Consider the following 10180-nt stretch of genomic DNA (forward strand, 5'->3'; position numbering starts at 1 on the left):
TGTGTGTTCACCCCCGGAACAGGAAGTATCTACCCCTCAGAATGTTGCGAGCCATCGAGGTGCAAGAGGGCCTTGTCAGTGTGGAGAAGTGCATGGTTCCTTTCGTGCGGGATCCGCGCTGGGGTGCATTACGTCTCGCTCCACCATCACCACAGCCGCATCCACTCCAGGGTGGGGAGCTGTCTGCAATAGCGCAACAGCCAACACGAAAACACAGGTGAAATGCCACAAACTTGTTAGACAGGGTGCTCTACAGCACTTCCTGCCAGCCCTCAAGGGCCAATCTTATAAGGTCAGACAGCACATCGCCACTTGTATACATCAATCGAAAAAGCAAGGGACCGGAGGGAGAAGCTCCTGGCTTCAGGCCTCTCAGATGCGGAGGTTGCCACTATACAGTGTGCTAGGGCGCCCTCTATGCACTCTCAGTACACACTCAGGTGGCATATATTTGTCCAATGGTGCCAACAATTGGGACACTCCCCCTCCGACAGCCCTGATAGGGCCAATATTGCAGTTCCTGCAGGAACTGTTTGCTGAGGGGAAAGCGGCCGCTACACTAAAGGTCTATCGGGCAGCTATTTCCTGTCATGTGGGCTTGGACAGCCTAACAACGGGCAGTCAGCCATGGGCATCTCACTTTATGGTAGGCATACGGCGCCTGCGCCCAGCCTTATCGCTTCTTGGCACTTATTGGTAGTTTTGCGGGATCTGTCAGGGCCTCCGTTCGAGCCCCTACACGCCACAGACATCAAGATTGCTTCTCTGAAGACGGCCTTGCTGCTGGCACTCGCCTCGGCAAAATGGATAGGCGGGCTGCAGGCACAGTCAGTCCACCCATCCTGCATACAGTTCATGGGTGGAGGTGATAAAGTGGTTATGCATCCTAACACTTCCTTCACCCGGTTTATTTGCGTGCAGAGCAGGGAAGTGAGATCCAAACAAGGTGCTACTCGAGACGCATGTGGAGATACATTGTAATGCCAGGTGTAAACAGACATTCCTAGAGCTGTCCACTTTTGACCGGATCGTCCAAGACGCATGTGAATGGTAGATGTAAACAGGGCCACTTTGAGGCACCAGGTGAGAGTACTACTTTATTTAGTGGATACAGTTAGGAGCAAAATCACAGAGGGACGCAAAACTCCATGCCATCTCTTTAGCAGGTCGCCTTCAAAACATATTTTCACGTTATTCATTCAACTGGTCTGGGAGATATAATAGAACATAGAGCTGTACAGTAAATTCTCATGCAAAGAAAGAGCGGCTGTATCTTCCTTTTTGTGTTGATAGGCTAAACATTCCTGTCACTTATGGTATTTAATTTATGCAGATACTACAGGCACTAATTCCCCTCGTATGATCTCTAAATAGATGTGTTGATTTTTGTACAAACACAATGAACAATAGTGAGTAAAACATTATGCAACATCACTTCTGTCAGTTCCTTTCTGTAATGTCAGCAAGATATATTGTCATAATATTGTTCAATTATCTTTGGGTTTTTTTAAGAAACTGTTGTGGTATAGTTTAGGAATTAAAATGAACACATTCACTAATTTGTCACAGTAACAAATCAACTGTATATCGCAGTCAAAGCCCGCAAAGCGTTATCTAGAAACAAGCCACAACAATCCAGTTTCACACAGTCAGCTGCGGCAATGCACCAAAACAGCTGTCAGCAAAATAAGTTGTTGCGTAATAAATTTCCCGAAGTGAAACCGGTGTGGTAGGTAGAGTCTGACTTTCATTCATTTATTGATGCGTTTTATTTTCCTGCTAAATCTTCCGCTCCACACATTTCTACAAGAAACTGATACGGTAGAAAAGACTTTGTCTGTTTGCTGATCACGTGCTTGTTTTATGTAAAATTCGTTTCTATTCAATAATTACGTAGCTTGTGTTTCATGTTCATTCCTTATTTTACTTCGTTTTATATATATGTGCGTATAGAGTATTTTCCCGTCAGATCTGCAGCTCCACCCTCCGGGCCTCCGGGCCAGCGGGTGGCGCTAACAGCACGGAAGCAGGAGGACGGCAACGAGTGGAGGTAAAGAAGTAAACAGCGACCAGGAGGACGCAACTAAACAAAGATCGACAAGAAGAAAGAAGCAAGAAGAGAGCGACGAGGAGGAGGAGGAGGAGGAGGAGGAGGAGGAGGCGGCGAGCGGGAGCCTCATCACGATGTCTGGAAAGAAACTCAACAGAATTCCGGTGGAAGTTGAACTGGTTCTGGGCGGCGACGAGGAGCAGCTTTCCAGCGAGGAAAGTCCAGAGTAAGTCAATTATAGATCGTACAACTGGAGGTTCCATTGCAAATATTACCTGCGTGCAGCGGTGGAAGAAGTACTGCGAGCTTTTTAATCAAGTAAAAGTACAGAAACCCCGAAGCGGAATTGCGATAGTAAAAGTGGAAATAAATACGTTAAATTGGCATTTCCGAAGTAAAAATAAATACTAGTGATTGCTCTTAAATGTACTTGAAGTATTAAAAGTATCCCTCTCCCTGATATAACAGCCTATAATACTTCATGCAGATTACAATTTACAAATACTCTCATTCATCGGAAATGACAAGGATATGGAGCTAAGGAATCCTAAATCAGCAGTTAGTGATATATAAATGTAAATCCAGTGTGGCGAAAAAAGGATCTGGACTAATCATGTAGCAGAGTAAAATAGGTCGATATTTGCTTTAAAATGCAGTGGAGTAAACGTCAAAGTCCCTGAAACAAAATGAAGTACTTTATAACTCCACCACTGTACACCAAGTGCTTTTTTTTGCATTGGGTTGCTTTTGGGTATATAAGTCATGATTTAAACAAATAAAACCAAACTATCAGGAAATATGGAAGAATAAAATGTGGAGCCATTTGCTTTGAAATGTGTTTGAATGAACGTCAAGCCGCAAAACTGACTATACAAATTTAAAACTTACTTGAAAAATATACTTAGGTACTGCAATGAAGTACCTCGACACTGTGTGTGTACCTTAGTGAAAAGAGGAGGAGGAGCTGCAAATTGCTGCATGTGCGTCTTGGTGATGACGAAATGTAGGGCAGCATAGCCCTGCTGTGAAGAATCTGAATAACATTCAAACTTCTAATAACAATTTTTATATCCATTCATTTCAGGTCAGAGGATGACGAACCCTCTGCAGCAGAGCTCCACGCGTCAGATCGCGGGCAGAAACGTGGACAAGGGCAGAGACGTGGACCTGTTCGGCATCAGCGGTGGAAAACAGAAAGAGAGACCGACATCCGACCAAGGCTAGAAAATTTCTGCCCCAAAAGGCCACCTGGCATCCAAATCCCTGCAGATGAAAGTACAACTCCCCTCGAACTCTTCAAGAGGTTTTTCAACGACAGCACAATCAAAACCATCTGCAAAAACACAAATAAACAGGCAGCAAGGAACATTGCTAAAGGCAGGAAATACAGATGGGTGGACCTCACCCCGGATGAACTTTTGAAGTTTTTTGGACTGCTTCTTTACATGGCGATTGTTAAAATGCCAATAGTGAGTCAGTACTGGAGAAAGAATCACATTTTCAGCGTGACCTTTCCAAAGACCGTCATGCCAAGAGATAGCTTCAGATCAATCTCCTGGAACATCTACATGAGCAACCCAGAGGATGACATAAAAAATGACCAAAAGAAGGGCACGGCAGAGTACGACCCCCTTCACAGGATCCGACCCCTGTATGACGACATCCGCACAGCATGCAAGGCCCAGTTTCACCCCAGAAGGAATCTCACCATCGATGAAAGGATGGTGGCCACGAAAGGCAAAAGTGACGTGCTGCAATGTATGAAGAGTGAACCAGTGAAGTGCGGTGTGAAACTGTTTGTCTTGGCCGATTCCAGCAACAGATACACAGTAGATTTCTCCATCTATACCGGAAAGTCTCAGTTTTCCTCAGGACACGATCTACCGTACAGCTCTGTTATGACACTGATGAACAGGGATTATCTCGGCACTGGTTACCATCTGTTCTGTGACCACTTCTACACTAGTCCTAAACTTTTCAAAGACCTGCTTGCCTTGCAGTTCAGAGCATGCGGTACATACAAAGATACCCAAAAAGAGGACGATTTCCCCACACCTACCATTCCCCTTGCCAAGAAAAGTGCCAGAGGATCTTTTCGGTGGCTCCGGAATGATCAGCTGCTGTTTGTGAAATGGTTGGACACCAGGGAGGTGTCCATTTGTTCAACCATTCACAGGGTGTACGACGGAGAAAAGGTCAACAGACGCTTGAAGGATGACCGTGGAAACATGCGAACGATTTCAATCCCCGCCCCGACCCCTGTACTGGACTACAACAAGTACATGGGCGGGGTTGATCTGTCTGACCAGTTGATCCAGTACTACTCGGTGCCATATAAGACCACGAGGTGGTACAAGATTCTGCTGTATCACTTTATCGACATTGCCACCACCAACAGCTACATCTTGCACAGGGAGATCTTTCAGGCCAAACGGCTCAAACCGCTGACTCACCTCGAGTTCATGGAGCAGCTGACTGCCGAGCTGTGTAAGACTCCATTGGATTTTAGCCAACACCTCAGCGCCACACCCAAGTGTGGACCGGTGGCGATCGCCTCACAATTTGAGGACCGGACTCGGCGGGCGACAGCGGGCCGGAGGAAATGTAAACTGTGCAAGAAGGACACGCCGTGGAAGTGCTGTCGCTGCAACGTGGCGCTCTGCCTCATCCTGGACAGGAACTGCTACCAGGAGTGGCACGATAATTCAGAAAGGTGTTCCATTTAGTTCACGTGATGATTTAACATCATCATTCAACAGTTTAATGTAAATAGTTTTTCATTTGGTGTGTTGAACGGAGAAAAAAATAAAAATGGCTGCCTGGAAGGGCTGAACGACTAATCAAATTCAAACCAACATCACGGAGATGGAGCGACGGGGGCGATTTCTGTGTACCTGTCTCCCTCGGTGCGGGGCGTGTGCTGCCGGCAGATCCCAGGACACCTGTAGAGTTCGGATGGAGCCTCTCCCAGAACACTGCGCCTGTTTGTTTGTTTTCTTGCTTTTTTATTTAATGAGCATAAAGTTGTCCCTGAGCACACGTGGATGTATGCGCGCAACATTTTTTTTTTTTTTTTTATTCATTTCTGCTGAAACACTGCATATTTTTTGAATGTTAATTTTCAGATCCAAACAGTTACAAGGCTTGAAGTTCAATCAGTCAATGTTCTACTTTGATTAAAGGTTTTAAAATTTTTTACAATTCAGTAGTTAAATAAAGATGTTATTCATATCAATTCGTGCATCAGTTCATCTCATTTCACCATAACACATGGACATGCATGATGAATAACAAATAACATTTTGAACAGAGCAGAAATAGTTTCATATTATATCATACAAATTCAATTGAAATGTGTCTGCATAGAGTTGTGAAATTACTTATTAACCATAGTATTTCATTAGTAGTGTGTTATTATACAACTAGGATATTTTTTCTTCAACCATCAATATGACGAAAAATGTAAACTTGTTTTAGATTAAGTATTCTGGAAATTATTCGGTTAAGTCTAATTTCATTGAATAATTTAAGTGTTATGTGCACACAAACCAATCATAGGTCAAAATATTGCAAAATTTGGCCCGAATTATAAAAGCTAGCAGCCAAATGATCAGACTCACTAAAAAGAGATGGAATTCCCATCACTAGTGCCGCGTCACGCATGGCCGGTATCTGTGATTCTGCGTTGGTATTACTTGGTATCGGTTCAAAACCAAATTCTTCAATATCGCCCACCCATACCTTCCACACTCCTCCCCTCCAATCAGATAAATGAATGCACATTATAAAACCCACAATGAAGTTGAACCAACACGACCGGTGGACTTCTACCGTAATTCAAACATAATTACCCCGGCAATATAATCGCTGTATTTATACTACTGCAAAACAACATGGGCAAAAACAATAAAAATAAAGACCAAATAAAAGATTGTGCAGTGAGGACCGCGAAGCAAGTCCACTGTTAAGCTAACAAAATATATAAAATAAAAATAAGTAATAACAGCACAAGAAACAGTGTGTATTTATAAAACAGTGAAAACAGAATTAGAATATAAAAAGCGGTGTGCAACGTAGAATGCAGGAACGATAATGACAGCAGCAAATTTGTTTATGGGTTTGAGTGGGGGCAGTTTGTATAAATGCCCCCCCCCCCATAATTTTAAGAAAAAGATTTGAAAATAAGTTTAAAATGAAATGGCACACATGTACTCATATTTTATGTCAATAACTACCTTTTGGTGAAAAAGCAGAAAAAAAAAAACTGTCAGGTTGGGTCCGGAGGGTCTACTCCTCTGCAAGCTCTGCAAGCTCTGCAAGCTCTGCAAGCTCTGCAAGCTCTGCACATCATTCTACATGTCGGCTTCTTACAGCGTCGCATGTTGCACAACTTACATAATTGACAGTGACATGCCCCGCGCCCGATCTGTAACGCACTGGGGCCAAAACCCCTAAAGCCCCTTCATTTGAATACGTCCATTCCATCGGCTGAGTAGACGATGCGGCGCACACAAGCAGAGCGCCGCGGAGGGATGAAAATGAGACCAGTGAGCCGAGCGCCTTGACTCGGTTCAGCATGTGCCGTTCGTTTCGATTCGTTCACAGCAAAACGAACGAATCGTTCGCGAAGCGATCCCCGAAAACGGGAGAAATAATGTGGCATTAGCGTCAGTACGAACGAGGTGGACTACTTCATCAAACATCCAGTGGTTTATTTTTTTAAGTCGTTTTTAATAAATAAATAAATAGATAAACTATTTGATCAGAAAATTAAGCAGGAACACATTTGTTTTTATTCAAATAAAAATCGGATTCTCTAGTGTCGACGACGGCGAAACAGGCAAAATATGCCACCCTCCAGGCCAGCTGGCGGCGCTAACAGCACGGAAGCAGGAGGACGGCAACGAGTGGAGGTAAAGAAGTAAACAGCGACCAGGAGGACGCAACTAAACAAAGATCGACAAGAAGAAAGAAGCAAGAAGAGAGCGACGAGGAGGAGGAGGAGGAGGAGGAGGAGGAGGCGGCGAGCGGGAGCCTCATCACGATGTCTGGAAAGAAACTCAACAGAATTCCGGTGGAAGTTGAACTGGTTCTGGGCGGCGACGAGGAGCAGCTTTCCAGCGAAGAAAGTCCAGAGTAAGTCAGTGGTAGATCGTACAACTGGAGGTTCCATTGCAAATATTACCTGCGTGCAGCGGTGGAAGAAGTACTGCGAGCTTTTTAATCAAGTAAAAGTACAAATACTCTATGTAGTTCACATGCTACTTCTTTGTTTCAGCTTTCACATTTGTTGTCAGTGTCAGTCGTTTGGTGGAAGAAATACTACACTTCCTACTACCACCTACGCTACTGAACCCCTCTTTCTGTAGATGGTGCTCACGCAGATCCAGATTACAATTTACATTAAAATTCTATGAAGGGAGTGATAGTGGATGGATCGTAACTCAGCAGTTAACCAGTCCCTAATTTTGGTATATAAATGTAAATCCTGTTGTTTTCAAAGTATCTGAATTATGTTAGAAATGTAGGGAAAGAAAGTATAGCTAAGTCTCCAAAACTGAAGATACTAAAGTACGTACAGATACGAGGAAAAAATGATTTAAGTACAGAACAAAGTAACCACGCAATGTTGTACAGTAAAAAATGTAAAGCTATCTTCCTTGAAATGTAGTGGAGTAAAAGTCATGTCTCAAACCTCTAATTACAGTTTATATTAATTAATTTCAGGTCAGAGGATTACGAACCCCCTGCAGCAGAGCCCCGTACGCCACGCCGTGGCAGAATGCCTGTTCTCCACCAGCGATGGAAAACAGAAAAAGAGACAGACATCCCACCAAACCCGGGATATTTCTGCCCCAAAAGGCCACCTGGCATCCAAATCCCTGCAGATGAAAGTACAAATCCCCTCGAACTCTTCAAGAGGTTTTTCAACGACAACACAATCAACATCCTCTGCAAAAATACAAATAAACAGGCAGCAAGGAACAATGGTGAAGGTAGGAAATGCAAATGGGTGGACCTCACCCCGGATGAACTTTTGAAGTTTTTTGGACTGCTCCTTTACATGGCGATTGTTAAAATGCCAATAATGAGTCAGTACTGGAGAAGGAACCACATTTTTAGCGTGGCCTTTCCAAAGACCGTCCTGCCAAGAGATCGCTTCAGATCAATCTCCTGGAACATCCACATGAGCAACCCAGAGGACGACACCAAGAACGACCAAAAGAAGGGCACGGCAGAGTACGACCCCCTTCACAGGATCCGACCCCTGTATGACGACATCCGCGCAGCATGCAAGGCCCAGTTTCACCCCAGAAGGAATCTCACCATTGATGAAAGGATGGACGCCACGAAAAGCCAAAGTGACGTGCTGCGATGTATGAAGAGTGAACTGATGAAGTGCAGTGTGAAACTATTTGTCTTGGCTGATTCCAGCAACAGATACACAGTAGATTTCTCCATCTATACCGGAAAGTCTCAGTTTTCCTCAGGGCACGATCTACCGTACAGCTCTGTTATGACACTGATGAACAGGGATTATCTCGGCACTGGTTACCATCTGTTCTGTGACCACTTCTACACTAGTCCTAAACTTTTCAAAGACCTGCTTGCCTTGCAGTTCAGAGCATGCGGTACATACAAAGATACCCAAAAAGAGGACGATTTCCCCACACCTACCATTCCCCTTGCCAAGAAAAGTGCCAGAGGATCTTTTCGGTGGCTCCGGAATGATCAGCTGCTGTTTGTGAAATGGTTGGACACCAGGGAGGTGTCCATTTGTTCAACCATTCACAGGGTGTACGACGGAGAAAAGGTCAACAGACGCTTGAAGGATGACCGTGGATACATGCGAACGATTTCAATCCCCGCCCCGACCCCTGTACTGGACTACAACAAGTACATGGGCGGTGTTGATCTGTCTGACCAGCTGATCCAGCACTATTCTGTGCGCTGTAAGACCACAAGGTGGTACAAGACTCTGCTGTACCACTTTATCGACATTGCCACCACCAACAGCTACATCTTGCACAGGGAGATCTTTCATGCCAAAGGGCTCAAACCGCTGACTCACTTGGAGTTCATGGAGCAGCTGACTGCCGAGCTGTGTCAGGCTCCACTGGATTTTGGCCAACGCTTCAGCGAGATACCAGAGTGCGGGCCGGTGGCAATTGCCTCACAGTCTGAGGACCGGGCTCGGCGGGCGACAGTGGGCCGGAGGAAATGCAAACTGTGCAAGAAGGGCACGCCGTGGAAGTGCCGGCGCTGCGACGTGGCGCTCTGCCTCATCGCGGACAGGAACTGCTACCAGGAGTGGCACGATAATTCAGAAAGGTGTTCCATTTAGTTCACAAGGTTTTGTTTTTTTGGGGGTTTTTTTTAAACTTTTTTTTCCCCCCAATGTAAATTTTTTTTATTGTTTGCCGTGTTGAACTAAAAAATATATAAAATACGTGCTTGGTTGTTTTTTGGCATTCATGACATTATACGCAGATCTTTTCAGTAAAAGTGTAAAAATCACAGAGGGAGACACATGAATCTAGTAAAAGTGGTCGTACCACATTGATATTTCTACTTAAGTAAAAGTATGTAAGCACTTGTTCATATATGTACTTAAATAGCCTATAATGTGTCATAAAGCACCACTGCAGCTTTTTTTCCCTGCAGATAATGCTTATGCAGATCCTGATTATAATTTGCCAAAAAAAAAATAGTAATTTACAAAGAAATGAGGCTGATGAATGACTGGTGAGCAGTTTGATAGATCCAGTCCCTAGTTTTGATATATAAATAAAAATCTAAAATTATTTCACCATTGGAAATGTATCTTAAAAACTATACATATCTGCTTTGAAATGTAGTGAATTAATAGTCAAAAGTCAAACAAACAATGTACTTAAGTACAGTTAGGAAGTCTTCGTACAGTTTTGCTTTCCACCACTGAGTGAGCCATTAAAGAGTACTATAGACATTGATTAATATGGTGGTAATAATGCTTAAGTATTTCATAAGTAAGGTTTACCTTGCACATTTGACAAAGATGGCAGAAAGGTGATTAAAAAGTGTTTAAACTGTTCAAGAGGTTAAATACATGACTAACTCACTGGGGAAAGCTGGGGAGTTTTTAACTTC

General features: G+C 43.9%; 2 protein-coding genes across 2 annotated transcripts; both read left to right on the forward strand.

The window, feature by feature from the left end:
• Positions 1 to 2160: 2160 nt before the first annotated feature.
• Positions 2161 to 5142, forward strand: LOC307239194 (piggyBac transposable element-derived protein 4-like). Its single transcript, XM_080012508.1, has 2 exons — positions 2161 to 2276; positions 3135 to 5142. Exons 1-2 carry the CDS (start codon positions 2185 to 2187, stop codon positions 4774 to 4776), a joined length of 1734 nt encoding a protein of 577 aa, XP_079868634.1. The 5' UTR covers positions 2161 to 2184; the 3' UTR covers positions 4777 to 5142.
• A 1933-nt stretch (positions 5143 to 7075) lies between these two features.
• On the forward strand, positions 7076 to 9417 carry LOC307243928 (piggyBac transposable element-derived protein 4-like). Its single transcript, XM_080018897.1, has 2 exons — positions 7076 to 7186; positions 7778 to 9417. The coding sequence occupies exons 1-2, from the start codon at positions 7095 to 7097 to the stop codon at positions 9393 to 9395; spliced, it is 1710 nt and encodes a 569-aa protein (XP_079875023.1). The 5' UTR covers positions 7076 to 7094; the 3' UTR covers positions 9396 to 9417.
• The last annotated feature ends 763 nt before the right edge of the window (positions 9418 to 10180 follow it).

The sequence above is a fragment of the Zeus faber genome, assembly GCF_960531495.2.
Source record: "Zeus faber genome assembly, chromosome: 1".
NCBI lineage: Eukaryota > Metazoa > Chordata > Actinopteri > Zeiformes > Zeidae > Zeus > Zeus faber.